The 21534-nt window shown below is 29.8% G+C and overlaps 1 protein-coding gene across 1 annotated transcript in view; it reads left to right on the plus strand.

The window, feature by feature from the left end:
* The window catches only part of LOC148280583 (roundabout homolog 2-like), a 62273-nt gene that overhangs the window by 33543 nt on the left and 7196 nt on the right, over positions 1 to 21534 (plus strand). Inside the window, exon 2 of the mRNA XM_088228160.1 lies at positions 5079 to 5387. Within this exon, the coding sequence (XP_088084286.1) occupies positions 5079 to 5387 (309 nt within the window). The remainder of the gene's footprint in view (positions 1 to 5078; positions 5388 to 21534) is intronic.

Consider the following 21534-nt stretch of genomic DNA (forward strand, 5'->3'; position numbering starts at 1 on the left):
GTTGTCGAACGAGAAAAACTGCTCAAAGGTGCTCTCTGTATTCTGGTATACAAAAGTAAATAATTAGCATTTTATGGGATTGAATAAAGAGGTTAATGAATTTTTCACTGACTGATTCACCTAAATTGTAACAAAACTTTTTAGAAGCCTCAAAATTATTTTTAGAAGCCACCAGATCTGTAAATCCAACAGGATCTATTAGAAGGCTACGGATAGTAGCGAGAAACTCAATTCGGTAATCGTAGAGAGGGAGAAAAGAACAAGACCACAGGATGTGTTCAGATGCTTGATTAGGATATCCGTATTTATAATATTTAAACAATCAATTTTGTCTGTAAATTTACCATGACCTGATAAAAACTGCATAGTCCAGTGATTGGGGATAGCCCAAAAAAAAAATACACCCAGACTGATTGAAGGAAAAAAAAGATAACCCTCCCTGAAGGGAAAGATTCCTATCGCGATTGCCAAGTATCAAGAAGAGCATTTAAAAACTTTTTTTTATATCCGATAGACATTTCTTTAGTTGTAAATAAACGGTCGCCACCAATAGAAGAACACTTTCCTTTTAAGTGAAAATTCGAAGATGGTTGCAGTACCTCTAGATATAAAGGGGACAAGCATATTCAGCTACAGGTTCAATCGCTAGTTTCCAGATTAAGAACCCTGTGTTGTGTAATCTGCTCATATAGGAACATCTTGAACATTGGCACTTAGGGAACTGTGTAATTTATTATTTTCCAGTCAGTGACTACCTACGGTATAGTTGGCAAATGAGATTGCAAAAATGTTCAAAAATTATTACTCGGAGTGATGCTTTGATGTCCTCCAATTTTCCTCTCTGAGATATTGTTTCAATTTATGAAGGTACTTGACATAAGATTTTTTTTTCAATCAGTCATTAACACATTTTTTGGTCATGCGGTTACAAGAGAGGATTTCCTGTAATTCGAATAATTTAATACTAAGAACATGTACGCATTTAATCAGAGAAATATTTTTTATGGCACCATAAGTATTTGATGTTCTAGATAAACATATTCAGTTCTCGAAAACGAAAGTCATTTTCAGGAGAGTTGTACAAATTTACATATTGTCTAAAGTAAAAGACCATTGCAGTTAACGTGAATGTATGTTTATGTCAGTTTACACAAATGTATGTTTTTATATCCCATTATATCGTATCCCAACTCTAAACAAGGCTCTTGGCCTCATAGAGTTAGGCATACGTATTATTTTTTTGTCTTATCTATATTTGCATGAATAAATAAATAAATCAATTAACAAAATACAATGTGCAGTAGTCAGCGTATTTGCCTGCCACGCAAGAGGTTTTAAGTTCAATTCCCGACATTTTTGACATAAAATTTATATTTCAAAGGGTGTTTTAACACTAGAATATTTCAAAGTACCTGACTGGCACCTGAAACGTAAAACTTGTCATCTTACCTTCATGTCACAAAAATGATCAACATAGGCTGCAATTCGTATACCAGTAGAATTAGGTTGCTGAGGGTTAGAGCTCCCACCCCAGTTAGAGATTAACAGAAGACACAAGGTTGTAACACATGGCAAATAAATGATGCAGCGCAATGTTGCGGCAATGAGGTTTTGAACAAGCTGCATTGGGGTTCACTGATCGACTGATTGGGTGTTACCACGTCCTGTGATCTTTTTATGGGCCACGTTCCTTTGTACATGTCTCTATAGCGTGAATGTACTGCAGGACGTCGCTTTTATGTCTTTAAAATTATACCGTATTGTATTCGATATAAAATGATGACTTGCTTCATCGGTGGTCGCACTTTATTTCAAGTGAAATTATTTAGCACGTTTGTGTGTCATTAATTAAATAACTATGAACACAACTTATTAATGCAGTGCCCCATGCACCATTAGGTGTTGAAAGGGAATGATGATGATAATGAATACTTTTTTGTTACAATCGCAGGTATCGGCGATCATTTGTTAAATACATAAAGACTAAATGATGATCAGTTTTATGCTTAAGGCTGTAGTCTGGTAAAATGAACGCAAAATTAGGAAATCATGCGATTTTGCCACTTTAAAACGAATGTTTTTTTAATCGCGCAATAGAAAAAATTAAAAAACATAAATTAGACAAATACAATATTTTTAAAAGGAATTTCTGTTATAAAATATACTTAAAAAATATATGTAACTAAAAGATAATTACTTTAAGACCGGCAGATTACGCCATTTCAAATTTAGATTAAACTTAGAATTTGGGATTTCAATAAATACTAAGTAGGTATTGAACTAAAATTTGTATAATTTAAAAATAATAAATTGAACATGAAAGTGGCCGAAGCAAAATTTTAATTTTTGTTTTTTGAAAAGAAATAAAAACATTTTAAAACACGTACATTTTTGGGACATTTTCCTTTATTTCTGTGTAAAATTATGCCTCCGGTAATACTTTAAAAAAATATATTAAAGTATTTTAGTTGAAACTTTTTTTTATAGAATTGCATTTTTTTTTATTTTTAAAGATAATTCTGGTTGTAATATTTAATTTATAACAACATCTAATTAACGTTTAAATGACCTTCAAACCTGCCCTTATCGTTTTCGGATCTGCCCATTTCGTTTTTATCTAATTTATGTATTTTTTATATTTTTTACTGTTGTGTTTTTTAAAAAAAACATTCCATTTAAAATGGCAAAATCGTATGATTTCCTAATTTTGCGTGCTTTTCACCAGACTACGGCCTTAAGGCGTAAGTCAAAATACGGTTAAAAAACACTCGACGGCTAAGTAAGTTTACCTCATAGTTGTTTTAGAAACCCGATGTTGATTCAGACATGAAAAAGTTGAAAACACTTGAAACCGATTCATAGTTTTTTTTAAATTGCTTCTTTTGTCAACCATGAAACTGCCCGTTATCTGTCATGGCGCTGAAAATATCGATGTATTGCGCATGCTTACTATTTCAAATGGTCTAAAATTTGGCACAATAATTGTTGTGCAATAAACTTCACGAGATACTGTACCATTTTCTAACCCATGTTATACGATATCAAAGCTAGATGTTCGGTAAAGTCCCGTTGGATGAAATATAGTGGTGGGGGCATATACGTCGGTATAATATTATATTCTACAGTGGCAGCACACCCGGGAGTCCCAATATTACGAGTGAAAGGCTTCACGGGCGGCAAATCTCCGTGACATGTCAAACACAAGAAACTCGCCGTACCTAAAACAATTTTTGAAACAATTTTACTTACAAACGTCTTTTTAAAAAAACATTGTGCACCAACAGGCCAGGAGACCTCACGAATTATAGCGCAGAACACCCAGACTAAAAAAAAAACAAATTCTTTTTTTATGTTCTCACCGGAAATTGAACCCGTAACCGTGCGTGTTTTGACCACTACACCACGGATGCCACCGTACGAGTACGTCTCAAACTTTCATAGACAAAGTATTTGTTAAAGTTCGTAGATATTTATTAGGAAAATAAAATAACATCAGCCCAGATGGTAGACGCTGTGACGCTGTCCAAAACGTCGGCTATAATGAGTATTAAAACATGGCATAATAACCCAGAAAAACGCCAAACTTGTTTTATATTTTATATTCGTATACAAGAAAATAACCGAGATCAATTTTTTTGGTTGGAGATTAAATTTATTTGGTTTCTATGCGAGACAGTGGCAAGAAGAGTTTTTTAATCTCGTTTTTAATGATTTCTTCTTAACATATTACCACACATGGAGTATATTTTATAGAAGGAAATATAGAAGTCTAGGTGACTACAGAGTTTATGACCTGTCATTGTCTGGTTTAAGTGGCCACTTTACACGCTGTGTAACATTCACCATTTTGCCTATATTTGAACATCTGTATTCCTTTATTTCTTCCATCTGTTGCTCACCCACTTGAACCTACTTACACCGGCCAATGACAGATCATAAGCCCTAAAGATGCCTTGATTCCTTTATCTAAAACATTTTTCATCTCTGTTGTAATATGTTCATTTTAACAGCTCTTTAGAGGGTTAAATCCAATTCTTGTTTACAAAAATTTGGGAAAATTTAAAATATTGTTCATTTTTTCTTATTAAAACAAGATAATTTTCAATCAAGTGATCGTTTATAGATCATAATCGAAATTCATTTTGTATGTTAGATAGAGATAAATAATTTTAATAATGTGCGAATAAATTAAGGCTAAGTATATTTTTTTAAATTAATGTGTTATAACCAATATACAAATCTTAATAAATTTACACACAAATAAAATAAAAATAAATAAGCTATGAAAATACATAAACTTCGCAATGGCTTCATAAGTTCTTGCCAGTAGAGTAATTAATTATTCTTTAAATGTTAACTTTGAAATATATGTATAACGTGAGATGCACGTGTTTAAAAATTGCTTTTAAAAATATAACATTTTTTCCCAAAAAAGAGAATTTTGTCAACCGTTAGGTTTTTGCGTCTCTTAGATATAACTATGATGTAATTCAAACCGGGTTTTGGTCCCCTGACAGTATTGTGGACTCACAAGCTAAAGGTCCGAGGTTCAAATCCCTGGTTAACATTACTCGATTTCCATTTTTCCAGCACAAGTTATTTACGACTTTAGGAAATGGTCTGAAAATTTTAATATTATAGTGAATAAAAAGAACTAAGTATTTTCTTATGTTTTTTTTAAGATTCAAAAAATTGTGCAAGTAAATTATCATTTTGCTTATTCTTTACACTACTGGTATGGTTATTTGTTTTTTTTCTATAGAAAAAAATACTGAATTAACTAATTAATTACATTAACCAACAATCCAATTTTTTTCATTAGTCTGTTTTTGGTTACTGGAAGATGTTGATATTAAAAATGAGTCCGCTGAAGTGCGAGTACTTCATACCGAAAGTGAAAGAAAGATAAAGTTTTTTTGTAATTTTTCAAAACATCGTAAAAAAAAGTTAAAAAACCGAACGAAACAAAATTTTAACTGTTCGCAGACTTGTAACAATAATTTCTCCAAATTTATTATCACATTCGACATTTCAAAAAATAAATCCCAAATCTTCATTTTGAATCACTCTCGTTTTAGGTTACGAGCCTCTCCCTCCTCGGTTGGTCGAAGAGCCAAAAGACACCATAGTGGCGCGCCACCAACCCGCCACGCTGGAGTGTCGCGCCGAGGGCGAGCCGCCGCCCTCCGTGCGCTGGTACAAGGACGGCGCGCCCCTGGCGGCCGGTGGCGCAGGCGGAGCCCGGCGGGTGCTGCTGCCAGCTGGAGGGCTGTTCTTCTTGAGGGCCACTCATGCCAGGAAGGACTCCGACCAAGGCGTGTACTGGTGCGAAGCCACCAACAGGCTCGGGACGGCGCGGAGCAGGAATGTGACATTCCAAGTTGCTGGTCAGTAACCAAAAATCATCTTAATGAAACCCAAGGACATTTCTAACATTTTTTTAAAATAATTTTTGAGGCGATGCTAAGAAAGGCTAACAGTTTTAATATCACCACACCCGTAACCGCATCAAATGAAGCATGTGTCAAAGAATTTCAGCAAAACATTAGGGAATATTCATTCAGATAATTAATTAGTTTTGTCTTTTATCAATAAGACTGTTTGTTTATTGTAATGTTACATAATTTTTGATTTGATTAATAGTTTAACCTGTGAATAATTTAAACAAAGAGTCTCAAATATTCCTTAGATGCAAACCTCACGGCTGCGTTCCTCTCTCTTCTCTTTTTACTCCCCGCAGGGCTCCTTGATGATCACGTACGCAGCCGCCTTTCTCAGCAGTTTTGAATCTACCTCTGAGCCGTGATATGTCGTTTTCGCGTTTCCGTCGTTGAGTCGTGTACTAGTAACGTATCCGTTAGATTCAGAATTTATTATTGTGCAACAATTGTCTTTCTGATTACCCCTAGATTCAATGAGTCGATTAAACAAGTGAAATAATGAGGGACTTCTTTATAATATTGCCGCGCTGAAGTCGGTGCTGTATTCATAACTACGCTACAAATGAAAAAAGACCGTTAACGCAGATTCAAATTTTAAAACTTTCCGAAAAATTTAAATCACGTTATAGTGTAGTGTAAGACATGCACATACGTAGCAAGTCCGAGGTACCTTCAAGCCTGTTTTTCCTAAGATTGTGCATAAACAAATCCATTTATATGCGGAGGTAAGGATTGGAACCTCTAACAGTCTATACCTATAGTTTCAATAGTGTCCTGCATTCAAGATAACTAAAGAAGTTGTCCCGCCAAACAACCGATTTCAGCAATAGTATAAAAGGTGGAAAGCATAGTTTCATTATCACCAAAAATTTTCCCGATAGAATAATATTTTTTTATGGATTGAAAGTAGCTTGGTCTTCCAACTATTGCTATAAAAAAATATGATGCTCTCTTTTTGAATAATGTATTATGACGTAGCATCGTTAATATGTTTACAAATTCGAAATTTTACTACAAAACTTAAACGAAAAGCAAAACAAATTAAACATAGATAAATCAAGTCAACTATGGAAATTTAAAGAATCAATTTCAAATGGATTTTTTTCGGCATCCCATATTTCTATTATTAATCATTTTGCTCATTGTTAATGTACATATTTTTTTTTGCATTTTTTTTTTATTTTCGTGATAAAAAAATGTTGGCTTATTTTACTTTTCGTTTATTCAACAATTTTTGTTCAAAAATCATGTCGAATTGCCGATTTTTTGAGACATCCAGGAAACACAAACAAACATTATTCAGTTTTTATAATATTAGTTTAGATAAGTATACATTTCTTGAATTTTATGTTGTTTATGATCTTATGTTTTATATATATGTATTTGGCACAAAGAAGGATAGAGGAGGCCTTTGTTTAGAAGTGGATGACTTCAAGCGGAAGTAGAAGAAGAAGAAAAGCCTTTTGAGTGGGAAAATTAATATAAAATGTTATAACAATCAAAGTAGAGATGAAACTTATAAATATTATAAGGTGTTTACTTGCCTCATTTATTTTTTTAAATGGTGGTTAAATACGGCTCAAGAAATTCGCGTATCTCAGTCATATTTTCATATGACTTTGCTAAAAGCGCAACATCGCTTAGTGTACAAGGGCGGTATGTTCAATAAAATCCGTCGGATGACGATGATGGAACAGGAAGAAATGGGGGTGTGCAGAAAATTATAAGTCAGCGGGGGAGTGGAGCAGCTGGTGTAGGGATATTTTCAGGGGGCGGTTTCAGAGTTTCAGGGAAAGCTTTCTTATTAACAACCAGTAACTAGGGTCACGTTCACTTGTTATGTTTCACTGTGAAATTGCAAAGTTAACATTTTAATTTGATTTCAAGCTTACAAAGTGACATTTCGCGGTTTAAATTTATTATTTTATTTTAGTAAAATTTCCACGTAGCTACTCTTGTAATAAATTCATAATATTGAGATATTTAGATAAAATAAAATGTTATTCATTATGTTAATCATTTATTTTATTGATTAATTATAAACCATGCAAAGCATCATTATTAACAGCGAATTTTAACGCAGCCAGATTTGATTCAGATACTTCTTTACCTTTAATCGTATACCATCGAGTAGGTATAATCTTTATAAATTTATTCAATTCAACTCAATTGAATTCATTTTATTTATTTAAATATAACAGATACATTACACACATATATTTAATACGTACATGTTATAAAAATGAAAAAAATACATGAGAAAGACTCATGTCAAAGTAGAAGGAGAATCCTGCTCCGGAAAACCCTTTTGGATACATGGAACAGATCAATATCCATAGCGATGTTGTTCAGCATAGCGGTTGCCCTTCCAACAGGCATAACCATCGGCAGGTTAGTCCTGTATATCAGAATATGAAACAATCTATGCTGACGCTGTCTTAGGTAATTATCAGGAACATACTAACCAATGCTCATCATAATCTCAGGGTTATCGACAATACCGCGCAATAATCGATAAAAATGTGTATTCAAATACACATTCCTTCTAGTCTCTAAACTGTTTAGCCAAGCATACCCTATAAAAACTCGATCAGATAGAGCCAAGGATAATTTACAGCACTACTGGGGGTGAAAATGCAGAAACAACTGTAGTTTTAAGTAGGCTTTCTGATTCTTTTATTATTCTACGTGTGTTTAAACATCCACATTTCCTCAATGTTTGTATTCGTTGACTTTTGTTAAGTAAAAAGGTTGTAATCTTTTGCTATATGGGTGAGATTCATCTCACTAAATTGTTTCTCCTACTAGGCAACACCTCAAATAGAATTATATTTTTTATACCTCTATTTACACTATTTAGTAATCTTAACTGACAATATTTTGAGTATGTCCAATTTTTTTTAAGGATAATGGTTTATTTACTAGAGAGTAATCAATATCGAAATTTAAGAATTTTTTATTGCAGTTTATTCATCTTTGCCTGTTCAATATATTCGCGTAATAAAGTTTAAACGTATTTAAAAATAAATTTATCTAAAATAAAAAAATCACGTCCGTTCACTGATGTCTTTCAATAAAAGTTGCTCTTAAGTATCCTGTTAGCGAATAAAAATCATAACTTTATTTTCAGGGTAATTTTCGTTTATCTTAAGAGAACCATTGAATTTTATATTTTCATTAACGAGCCAAATGACTGTTTTCCTATAGCATTTTTTTCTAGTTAATGTTTTCATCATGAACTGAGAATCAATTACAGGAGACAATATTTGAAGCGTAATTTGCTCGTTAAGTTGATACATATTCTAAATTTACATAAACTTCTTAGGGTGAAATCTAAGTGGGGGTAGGTTTATGGGAAAATGTTTTATAAGAGTAAGTTACGGAAAGCAATTCATTTTCTAATCGTGTCGCGAAATAAAATCGGTTCGATTTAAGGGTACCGAGTAAGAAAAATGCTCCAGTCGTTTTTGTGTAAACGATTCGAAGAAAAAAACCTTTTCATATATTTTTTGAAATAATTATTTGGAAAATTATCATGGTGAATTTTTGTTTCTTTTAATATGTTTTTCGTAATTCATAGATCTTCAGTATTTTTGCATTTACGTGTGAGTTTACTTTTTTTTAATGTGTTCTCAAACTAGCCGGCCGTCGGCACTATGTTTTTTCAGTACTCACACAGTCCCATATCCCGCTTTAAACCATTCAAAAATTTGACAATTCAAACCAACGTGCATACACAATAAAAATATTTCTTTGAAATAACAGAAAAACAAATACATCTTAATTATTTCGGTGCGTTGCCGCCAACCGTGTCTATACAAATTTCACAGAAGACAGGAAACTCTAGCGTGCGAAATATTCTTAAATTTTTATTTAATTACATTGAAAGTTCAATTACTTCCAACTCATTTAAATATCTTTTTTGAAAAATGATTTTTGAAAAAAACGTCTGTAAAGTAGGTGCACGAAGCATTACAGAAAAGGTTTCTAGATACGTTTTACGTAAGTCCATGCATTTATTACTCACGGAATAAAAAAAAACAGATATAAATGACTGTACACGTACAATTTTGATATTTACATAATTATTCATATATAATAAGCAGTTCTATCATCAGTCAAACTGCTTTTATTAAAAATATTCCAAGTGATGTTTTTAATAAATGGCCCTTAATAAAACGAAGAAATGCATTTAAATAGGGGAAATTAAAATTTAAGCAATGCTTACACTTTAAACATTAATTATATCACTATTCAACAATGTTTTGAGTTTGTGAATTATAATAATATGAATAACCCCCTAAGGGGAAAATCCAGCCAGTCTGCAAGCATTTGGACATCTTGAAACATTATTGAATTAACTGCCTGGTAAAAAATTGAAAAATTAACTTCAGGCGTTGCGTTGTCAAGTAGGTGAATTGGTTCAGCCGGATAAATCTCACCCGAATTATCAAGGTTTCAGATGTTTTACTTCTCAAAAGTCAACAGTCGGAAGAGTTGAGGAAATGTGGATGTTCAAACATAGGCATAATTTTTTATATTTTTTAAATAAAAATTTTCATTAATAAACCCTTATGGGTTAAATACATTTTAAAAAATATTTTTACTTTTAAAATTCACATTTTAATGTTAATAATAATATTTTTAACATATTTTGTAAAGGTTGTCGGAGTCTTTTGTTTTGTTGTATTTGGTAGTTTATTGTATAATTTCAGTCCATGGTTTATTAGTCTCGATTGTCCTTTCTCGTTTTAAAAGGTTGTATATGAAATTTTTCTGATATTCTTGTATGTGTTCATGTTTACTACAGTTTTTTTCAAGTTTTAAGTCTTTGTCTACAATTATATCAGTGGATTATTTGTGAATAAATTTTAAAAATTCTAGTTAAAAGAGTTCAATTACATTTAATTGTTTAGTCTGTTTAAAAAGTTATTTAGTTGCTGTTAGATAGGGTAGGTCATTTACTATCTTTAATTTTTTATTTTGCTGTCTTTGTAGTCCGTTTAAGTCATTTTGATTTCCTGTTCCCCATAGTTGTTGCATTTAACATATTTTAGTTTTTACATGGGCTTCATACATGAAATTTTTCTTAATTTTTGGAACAAAGTTTTTGATTTAAAAAAAATACTCGATAATGTCGCCACTTTGCTAATTAAATTATTGTTATGAATTGTTCATGTAAATTGTCTGTCTATTGTAAGTCCTCAGTATTTAACATGTTCAATTTCAGTAAATTGTTTATTATTTATGTTAACATCTATTTTATGTCATTTTTTTCTAGATTCAAAATGGATTATATTGCATTTTTTTTCATTAAGTTTGTGTTAGTCCATTTAGTCAACATAGTAAGGTCTTCGTTTATGTCATTGTTTGTTAATACGTCTTTTTTATTTTTATAGAATAGTCCAATGGCGTTGGCATACATAATATTTTTTCCATTTTTATTTTTTTTTAAATTAAATTTAATTTTTCTTATGTTACACAGTGTGTAATGTGGCCACTTTAACCAGCCAATGACAGGTTATAAGCCATGTAAATGCCTAGACTTCCATATTCCCTTCTCAAAAATGTTTCCCCTCTCTGTTGCAACAAATTTTTAAATTTATCACTATTTATGAATAGAATTAATAAAAAATAAATCATTAGGGGTAAGTTGATTAAATGATTTTTTAACGACAGTGCTCATTTTTCTGTATTAAAATATTTTTGTACGATCCACTATTTTTTAAATCGTCAAAGAAAAAATTAACGAAAACAGTTAGCATCTTAACCCGTTGTTTATTGTAATGAAAAACTAATATAACTATGAAAATAAAACAACGTAAACCTAAATTGGTTTTTTGTATAATAAAATAAAACACATCTGTTGCAAACTGTAAGTGATAACGTCATACCTGAAAAATTATGTGTGTTAAAACATTACTCTCCAATTAATTTCTAATTTATTTTGCCTATTTATGTAGATCGAAGTTGAAAATATGATTTAAATGAACATGCTTATTGTCTTTATTCAAAAGAACGGATTGATTCGTTTAATTTTTTGCTATAAATATAATAAGCATTCAAAAACAGTACAAAATCTACGTCAAACTTATTAGTCGGGTTTTCACCATATGCAAGTGGAACAAATATTTGTCACATAATCATTTTTTTTATCGTCACTTTTAAGAAAAACTACATTTAAAGTATAGAATAAAAATTAATATAAACCTTTCCTAGTGGAGGTCTCCTTTCAATGACAAAATCTTTAATGGAATTTGGAGTCGTAATAAAGTAACCAGCCTTCGTGATATTTGATACTTAATTACGATATATTTTGTTTGATAAATGAAAACCAATTAATTACAGCCCAAATAATATCGTTATATTCAAAACATTTAGTGAAATTAAATTTAAAAAACACATTTTAATTATACTTTATCTATGAATTGCAAAAAATAAAACTATTTGATTAATAATTTTAAATAAACACAAAAATGCGAAGATTAACTTTTTTTAAATGTAATTATAGATTGTTATTGATCAAAATATTTAAACAACGATTTAGGTTCATTTAATTTAATTATTAATTTTAAAAACAAAAATGAAGACTGTTCCGCTTTATTTGAGAATTTTCAAACAAATATTAAGATTAGGTAGACTAAAAATCTTTATATGCAGTTTTTTTTTTATAATTTTTGTTTTTAAATATGATTCTTGTAAAACATAAAGTATGACAACTTACGTTTATTAACTATAAGTTTGAAATCATTATTAGCCTAGCGTTTCGAATTTATTTTATTATAATTGTATTTTGTATACGTTTGCACTATAGATTTTGATAAATTTAAAAATAAATAAACGGCACGGTGATAACTAAATGATCATATAAATTAAATTTAATGTTGCTGTTAAATGTTAAGGTTATTTCATGAAGTTCTACAAAAAAAGCTCCATCTAAAAAAAATTGGTGATTATATAAATTTTATGTGAAATGACGGATACTTTTTTCATGAGAAAACTGCTCCATAATAAGGTAGGACTTGATGAATTATGAACAAGAACAATAAAGACAGTTCAAAATTATCATCATACAGCATTGGAATACTAGATCCAGCTTTTATCGATCATCTGTTACGTGAAGGTGGGAGTGATCAGCCTCAAGTTTCAGGTGCCAGTCCAGGGATATGAAATACTGCAGTGACAAACCATATTGTTAACCAATATTTCATGTCGACCTTCCCAGAAATCGAACTCGGGACCTCGATCATGGACAAATTCGCCAACCACATTTATAATTAAGTAGTTTTAGTTTTTCTTTTTTATGTTATTGGTTTATTAGTAGAGGACTACTGATTTATTTATTTTATTAACATAAACGGCAAATCTGCCTTTTACAAACATTTATAATATTAACATATTTGGCTTAATATTTTTTTCCTTTTTTTTCAAAAACATGAATTTTAAAAACAAGATTTATAAAAATAAAAAAAATCAAACTAAAAATTATGAAGATTTATATTTAAAAAAATAACCTAAAAATTATACAGCATATGCAGTAGAAAGTTTAAATAATAAAACATTCTACAGTAAAACCACAAGAAAATCATAAGTACTGTTTTACACTGCTAGGCAAAGTGAACAAAAAAGTGTATATGAAATGCATGAATAAATAAATATAATTACCATTCACCATCTTTGAAAAAGTTCAAGAGGTTTGTTCTACAGGAACAATACCCTACGCTAAATATATCAGATACGTGGGAATGACTATTGCCGAGTTCATGAAGTCTATTTAATACTGCATTACAAATATACACTGTCCGTGAATTGTTGCTACAAAACGGTGGCACCTGTCTAGTCATTCTTCCAGGCACCCTGAAGTTGATGAGAGATAACAGTTCAGGGCAATCCCATATTGAATTTACAATTTTGAATAAATTTAAAAGGTCTATAATTTTCCTTCTATTGTTAAGTTTAAACAAATTTAATGTTTTTAGTAAAAAATCGTAATTTGAAAATACTTATACTCTAAAGATAGAAAATTTCCATCTTAGAACAGGCTGTGCCATGTTAGATGGAGACTGTCATAAACAGAGAATACTCCGTTTTCATTTTACATTAATTGGTTTTATGTAGATTCCCTTTTATTAACTATGTACATATATTATTTTTTTGCAATAAATTTATAATATAAAAAACTGTATAAGGTGGAATTATCTCTACATTCAAGATTTTGACCTGAGAGTAGCCATCGAGTCGAAAGCACTCGTCTTGAATTTTGGTTTGTTTTCACATACGAAATTGTATTTTTCATCCATTTGGAAATGTATACACAAGTAAATTTATTATACACAGGCCATAAATTCATACATTACAATCACGCTTTTGTAGCATATGTACACATTAAATACTGTACAGTGCTTAGGTACGTTGTAGGCGTATGAGTACAATTCTACTATAAAGACAATGTCCAGAGCATAGTTAAGTACTTTGAAGGGTTGTTGAAGTGAAAGTTAGATGAAGTAAATGGCGCTAAGTGAGAAGGGGTGTCATGTCACACCTGGGGTAAGGGTGTTCTCTCTATACATTTCGACTGTCACTTCAAAACCAAGTAACGAATATTTAATTTATTTTATTAATAATTTTATTTTTTAAACGTTTATTACGTTTCTTCTGAGCAATTAAATAAAACCAGACGAGAGGCCTAGACGAGAATTATTGACTTGACGGCCACTCTCAGGTAAAAATCCAAAAATAGCATCAAGTGGAGATTTTTCCGTGTTACAGTAAAATGTTTGGCTCATTTGTCGACAGTGCTTTAGAACCAGGGTCGATTCCTTACAGTGCCTGGGTGAAATATTTGTTTTGGCTGCTGTTATTTTTATGTAACATATGAACGTTTACAGATTTCTTAACTAATTTATACTTTTTTAGATTAAGATTTTTATGAAATAACAAAACGGAAAGATTATCGAAATTCGTTTCAACAGATAGTTTTTAAGAAAATAATACGGACGTATTTGGCACTTATAAAACTAACAACCTGACATCATAGACTGGTTGCAAAATTAACATTATTGAAACATACTAAAAATTAAATTGCAAGAAGTTGCCACTAAAACCAGTTAACCCTGGTCATAATTTCTGTAAATGACTAGACATTCACATTTTTTTGTCTCTCAAGTTTTTTCGATCTCTGTTGGAATATGTTAATTTTGATACGGCGTGAAATTTGGTCTTCGGTTAAAGTGAGATTCAGTCCTTTTCTAAAAACCTTTATTATCAAGCGTTGCTAAGTACAAACGTGTTGGTGAAATATTTTAGTCTGATAAATCTCGCCCACATCAGAACAGGTTTCAGCTCTTTAAACTTTGATGAAATCAACACAATATAAAAGAATTACAGAAATATGAATATTCAAACAGAATGGCAATATTACACAATGTGTAAAGTGGCAACATAAACAGCCTATGACGACCTCTTTTAATGACGAGATTTCCTTAATTATTTATTTTTATTTATTCATACAAATACATGTATATTACAAAAATAAAAAATAAAGTACCCTGTGTTGAGTTGAAATATAAGATAATGGAAGTGGAAGCATGTACATTATAAAATAATAGATTTTTTTTTTTTCCTGCATGAACATATATAATATATTTCAATAAGCATATTATTCCCTTCTCTTACATATTCTCCATCTCTATTTTAATATATTTTTACTGTCAAAATTAAATACGGTTATTGTCCAACAAATAATCACTTAGTCAGCCATGTAGGAACACAGAAAAGTTCTTGAAGTTATTCAAATCAGTTTTGAAGTATTTCAAATTGGATGTAAACTTTTTTCATCGTAGATTTTTTATCTTTTTTTCCAACATTTCTTATTACATTTTTCCAAGACAACGTTGCATCTGTTGTCGCGACGGCGATAAATAAAAGTGGAGGGACATTACGTGTGGGATGTTGAAGGGTGTGAAATAAGGAATACTTTCACGTACTAACGATTTCTGCCGGTAGTAAGATAATACAATTTACTGCTTCTGAGATCTGCAAAATGCATTTATTTATTAAAAGTTTATAATTAATTTATTTTACTTTATTTGGAATTTTTACAGCTATTAAATAATAAATAAGTAGAAATAGATTAACATTACTAGAGCCAATTAAAAAAAATTATCTATAAACCTAATAATACACAATATATAAGAAATGAGTTTACGTAATTGAATGAGTGTGACGTTTGGATTTAAATGTGTGCATGTGAATATGTTGTGTGTGAGAATAAATGAGGGTGAGTGAATGTGTATGGGTGTTTAAGTGTATTAAAAAAAAATTATTTAAATCTTGTATTTATATTGTTAAGGATACAGGAAAGAGCTTTTGGTAAGAAGATTGATTATGAATAATAGATAAATGATGCAACATAACACTTTGTTGAAAACATCAAGTAGGAACTAAATATTATCTTCTTTAGGGCTTTTTAAATTGATAAACATTTCTTCTAGTATAAAATACATTGATTTGAAAAATAAAAATAAAATTGTATGCTTTTACAGGGTTCATAACTTGTATTTATTTGGTTAAAAGTAGTCCATTCCCAACACGTTTAATGAGATGAACAAATTTTATTAATTATATTGAGGCATTCTCTAAAAGATGAAATATTTTGTTTGAATCTAAGAACACTGATAATGGATTTAGCTTTTTTATTTCGGAAATATGAGCGGATGGGAGAATTGAAGAAATGTTTATTATCAAAATACATTGTTGGTAAACGTTAGATGGTATGTTCAATGATACGAGTAGTTTGTCCAGCTCACGATCTAATATTTGTTTCCCAACTGACATTGTAGATAAAATATTCATTTTTTTTGGTATTTTTAGACTTAAATATTTCATAGATCCTAGACTAGCACTCACGTAAGCGGTAGCGTAAGATAAATCATTCTATCTTCATGTTACAAACGACGATCGAGATACGCTCTGGTTGCCACGGAAATTTAGTACCCTATGCACCATTGCATCCATTTGTTAAAAGGTTTTTTAAAGTTGATAACTTTAAGAAAAAAAATCAAGTAGTCTGAATTAAGCGGAGGACCACTTTACACACCATGCAATATTTAAAATTTTATTGGGTTGTTCATATTTTGAACAATTATTTTTTTTTATTATAAAGTTTTAACAACAACCACAGAATTCAGAGTATAATGTTTTATTTACGATTTAAAAAATAGTACAACTTTTTTGACGTGCAATATTAATATTCTTTTTTTTATAATTTTGAACAAGCTTATGAAATTATTAATACGTAGGTAAGTGAAATAAAAAATCACCTTATAAGAAAACAACGGGAGTCACATTAAACGAAATATTGAGATAAACGAAATTTTTGATTTGTCAATTTTAAAATCATTATTACTATTAAACCAAATGGGATAATTTCAATCTAAAAATAACTGATAATGTACAATTATGATTTTTTTATAATAAATAAAGTACAAATTTAAAGAGCTACCTGTGACTATTTATGTTTTTTGCACCAAAACAAAGTTGATTTCAGATTTTTTTCAACCAAGAGTATTTTTATGACGCAAATTAGTGTTTTATTCACGTATCAAATAGCTTGTTACGATAATTTTTGCATGTTGAACTTAACAAGTGGACTCTCGAGTTTTATTCTCTAAGGTGCAGGTTAATTATTTTGTTTTGAAAAATACTCACATTGATTTATAAATTAATGTCCCTGGTCTCCAGTTTAGTGGGGTTATATTTTATTTTTGTATGCTTATTGTACCTTATTAACTCTTGATGAATAATAAAAAATGCGTTGAGTGAACATCAAATAAACGGAGTTATGGTCCAGTTTTATTGACAAAAGATTAAGGATCAGAGATCCCAGTTTAAAACCATGCTCTACCATATCTTAATAATCATGTTCTAGCATAGTTTTTAGTACTCGTGCGATAATGGCCCAAAATTAAAAGAACATTTTATTTCAAGCAATAACTAGTAATTGTCAATATTGGGTAAAAATATAATAAATTTGTGGTTTAGCAAGCAAAGCAAAAGCAATCATTTTGGACAATGTTATTGTTCCATATCCAGAGAACGGTAATGCAATTTCCTGTCGTGAGGCAATCAAACCGGAATAATAAGCCATATCCGGAAAAATTGATAACGCTTTTCTTCCAATGGCGCTCAGTCGGAAAATATTTACACAAACACAAAGAATAACACCTGCAGGAGGCTTCTACTATCTTTTCTATTCATCTTTCTCATTGCTCGGAGGCTTTTTTCGCTCACCTGAAAGGCTCGTTTCAGGGTTATTCTTTTCTCAGTTTGCTAAAGACGTACACACGTGTGAGTTCCCCGGTCTTTCCCACGACAGACCTTTGTGAATGTTTCGGAGAGTGTCAGGTTATTAATTTGCGCACCGCTGTTCGCAATACGGTGGAAATATGGCTCCAGAGGTGATGAAATTAAAATACGTATATTTACTTCTACACAAGAAAATCGTTTTCTTAATCCCATTTCAGGGAACATTGTAAAATTCTCATTTCTACTATGCCTCCGGAATTCTACCACTTAATTTCATGAACGCATATATTTGTTTTACAAAAAACAACAGAATTCACGTACTCGTATATAAAAAGTAGTTTATATATCATGTCAAAGTTTTTTTTAAACGTAAATACTGTAACACAACATGCTACATACAATTTGATTTGAAATTTACTTAACGCGCCTTATTGCACTTAATTTATTAATATCTCTGCAACTACTTTGAATTACCACACATGTTCCTGTAATCTTCAAGCAAACCTTAACACAAAATAATAAAAAGTATCACAAACTTAGATATATTAAACAACTTTCAATAAAATATTTTGTCATCAGGATCTTCTAAAATGAAAAAATATCAAAAACCCTGAAAAAATATAACAATCTCAAATTCAAGTTTATAAATTATAATTAAAACTTGCATTTGAATGAAACAGGTCTCATCTGATTAAATGCCCGGACTTCCATATTCCCTTCTCAAAAATGTTTCCACTCTCTCTTAAAATAAATTTAATAAAATAAAGTGGTTTATAAGACAAAGTAATTTTATATACTCCATTAATTAATTTTATATTAGATCATTTCCTAACCTCAAGTTACCACACAATGACTTGAAGGAGATTTTTCACACAGTTTATTATAGGTTAAAAAGTAGTTTAACAATAATATTAAAGGTTATCAAAAAGTATATAAACAAACTTTTTATTTATTTATTCATTCAAAATTACACTACTTTAAATATTAAGTAACTTCTTAAGGCTTTTTAAGCTATGCACGTGCCACAATAAATTACAACAAAAAAGTAAAATTAATTTAATTAAATTATAATGACATTTGATGCAATAAAATAACAATCTAGAAAAAAGGTATAAGTAAAAAATAATAAAATTCCAAAGAATACAATGCAAAAAAGATAATCAGAAATAATTTTAAAAATATTAATTATACAAATTAAGATTTAAATATTATCAAATAAACAAAATGATGTTATCATTAAAATCAACAAAATAATACTAAAATAAAGTAGTTTAAAAAAAAAAAAAAAAAGAGTATCATCGAAATCATTAGAAAAAGAATATAGATATAAAAACATAATCAAAATGATAATTGAGATATGTTTTCTAGAAACTCACTTAATACTATAGAAAGAAATATAAGAAATAACAGCAATAAATCATATGTCAAATAATAGTACGTACTAAATTAAATAATACAAAAATACATAATGAAAAAACATAAAAATATCAAGATATATAAATGGCAAATAAAAGTAAAAGTTTGGAAGAAAAGCAGATTTGTAATTTTTTGCTAAATGCTAATCTCGATAAACGTGGTATTTTAAGTGTTTTAACAAATTTTGTTAGTGTTTTAGTGTACAAAAAAGGCGCTTGTTTTCATTAAATATTTTTCAACAAAAAATAACTTTTCCATTCATCAAACACGTGTTTGTTATTTTTGTGGCATATTTATGTAGTTATGATGAAAATGAGGTACCGGCTTCGATATCCGACAAACTAGATTTTTTTCTGTTTTTTATATTAACCACAATTTAAGTGAACATTTTTGTGCATGTTTTATAATTATATATTTATTGTAATTCTTGTATTTCAAGAATGTCTGAAGAATATTATGTAGCACACAAATATGTTTTTGTTCAGATATTTAAATTTTCTTATAACTATTAATTGTCATTTGACTGTTTTATACGAGTACTTATACTTTCGATAAACTATTATTGTTATTTTCCTGTTAAAATTTGTATCTCACCTTATCTTTAAAATCGGTTAATTGTTTTTTTTAATACTCGTGATTGTATTGCCAACTTTCATTTCCACGAAGTATTGGTTATTCCTATGATATTTTGTATCAAGTCAAGCGTCCCTCGTTTCACAAAAAAAAAGCCGACAATTCATTAAAACATAAAAATTCCAGTATATTAAAGTTATTTGCATAAATAAATATTAAAAGAAGATGTAAAAAACATTTTTAAATAGAGAAAAATAAAATTCTAGACAACTGGGTTTACGAACAGTACATTTATGATTGTAAGCTAAGCAAATACCTTAACTTCTGAATTTCTTTTTATAAATCTTGACAAATTCACTGTCAACTCCGCCGATTGTCAAAGTTGGAGTAAGGGAGCAGTTTTTAATCCATATGCCTCCGTCTATTAGATTTATGATTTTTAAATTTTTCCATAAATTTATTCATTTATTTATTAATATACGGCATATCTGCCGTTTACATATATGTTGTTTAAATAGTGCCTAAATAATAAAAATATTTTAAAAATCAAGTATGGCATATTAATATGCTCGTACTATACATATTATAAATGACTTTTTTTTTTTTTCAAAAATACTTACAAAATAGTCTTAAATTCTGAGTCAAAATAGTCTTAAAGTCATGCTAAGCTGCATACATACAACTTGTCAGCAGGCTCTTATAAATTACATTGATTATTTACACTAAACCTACATTAACAACAATTTTACTTGAAAAACATTTCATATTGCATTAGGAAAAATTAAAAACTATCACTAATACAAAAAACTTTTTTCTAATAACCATAATTTGAGCAAACGTCTCACTCCTGTATTTAACTCGGTATTTTTAATATAATTTGGTAACATGTTAAATATTTTAGTTATACTGTATTGCAGTGTCTTTTTGCCATATTTATCAGCTAGACCTTCCATACTAGTAAACCTGGTGTTGTAATCATGTACCAACTTGTGTTTATACTCGGAGTGCGACGCATGCTGAAAAAATAATTTGTACCAAAGTAGAGCCCTAACAGATAATTTATTTACAGATTTATACATCAATGATATTGAAATATTGTGTCTCTGGCGGTAGACATCTTTATGTAGTAGCGATTCGATTATATAATTTTGCAAAGTTTGAATAAAATTTATATTAGTTTAACTTGATGACCCCCAGGAAGTTATAGCTTATCGTAAAATTGATTCAGAGATAGATAAATAAATAATTCGTAAAGTATTAACAGGGACATAATATTTTAATATGTACATTCTATTATTTATTGCTCTTACTCGCTTACACAATTTTTTTTAATATGTACAAATACATACATATTTTAACGTAATTATAAAATAACAAAATACATTAATTAATCAAATTTAAACTATTATTACCCAATCTCCTGAAGTTGGTTTGCTCTTTTTGATAAAAATATGTTAGTCACTTTATTTTATAAGTTAGGCAGAGTTAAACTAAATAAGTCAAAATATGATGCATATTCATTCCCGTTATTCTGTTATCTAAAAATAGGTAAATTATATTGAGCTACCGTTCGTGAATTTTGACAATATAATATTGTAGATGTGCTGCTTAACCTAGGTGGTACATGGAGTGAAATCAACTTCAGTAGATCAAAGGTATCAAACATTATTTTTATTATACATGTAGGTACTTATTTTTTTGTTCTTGTTTTCAATTTCTTTATTTTTCAATCTCCGAGCCAGTATAATAATAAATATTTTTTCGAGATTTTAATATTGCAGACTGACAGTGAACGTGT

The sequence above is a fragment of the Micrasema longulum genome, unplaced genomic scaffold, assembly GCF_059751315.1.
Source record: "Micrasema longulum isolate JH-2025_06_02 unplaced genomic scaffold, ASM5975131v1 h1tg000566l, whole genome shotgun sequence".
NCBI classification, from domain to species: domain Eukaryota; kingdom Metazoa; phylum Arthropoda; class Insecta; order Trichoptera; family Brachycentridae; genus Micrasema; species Micrasema longulum.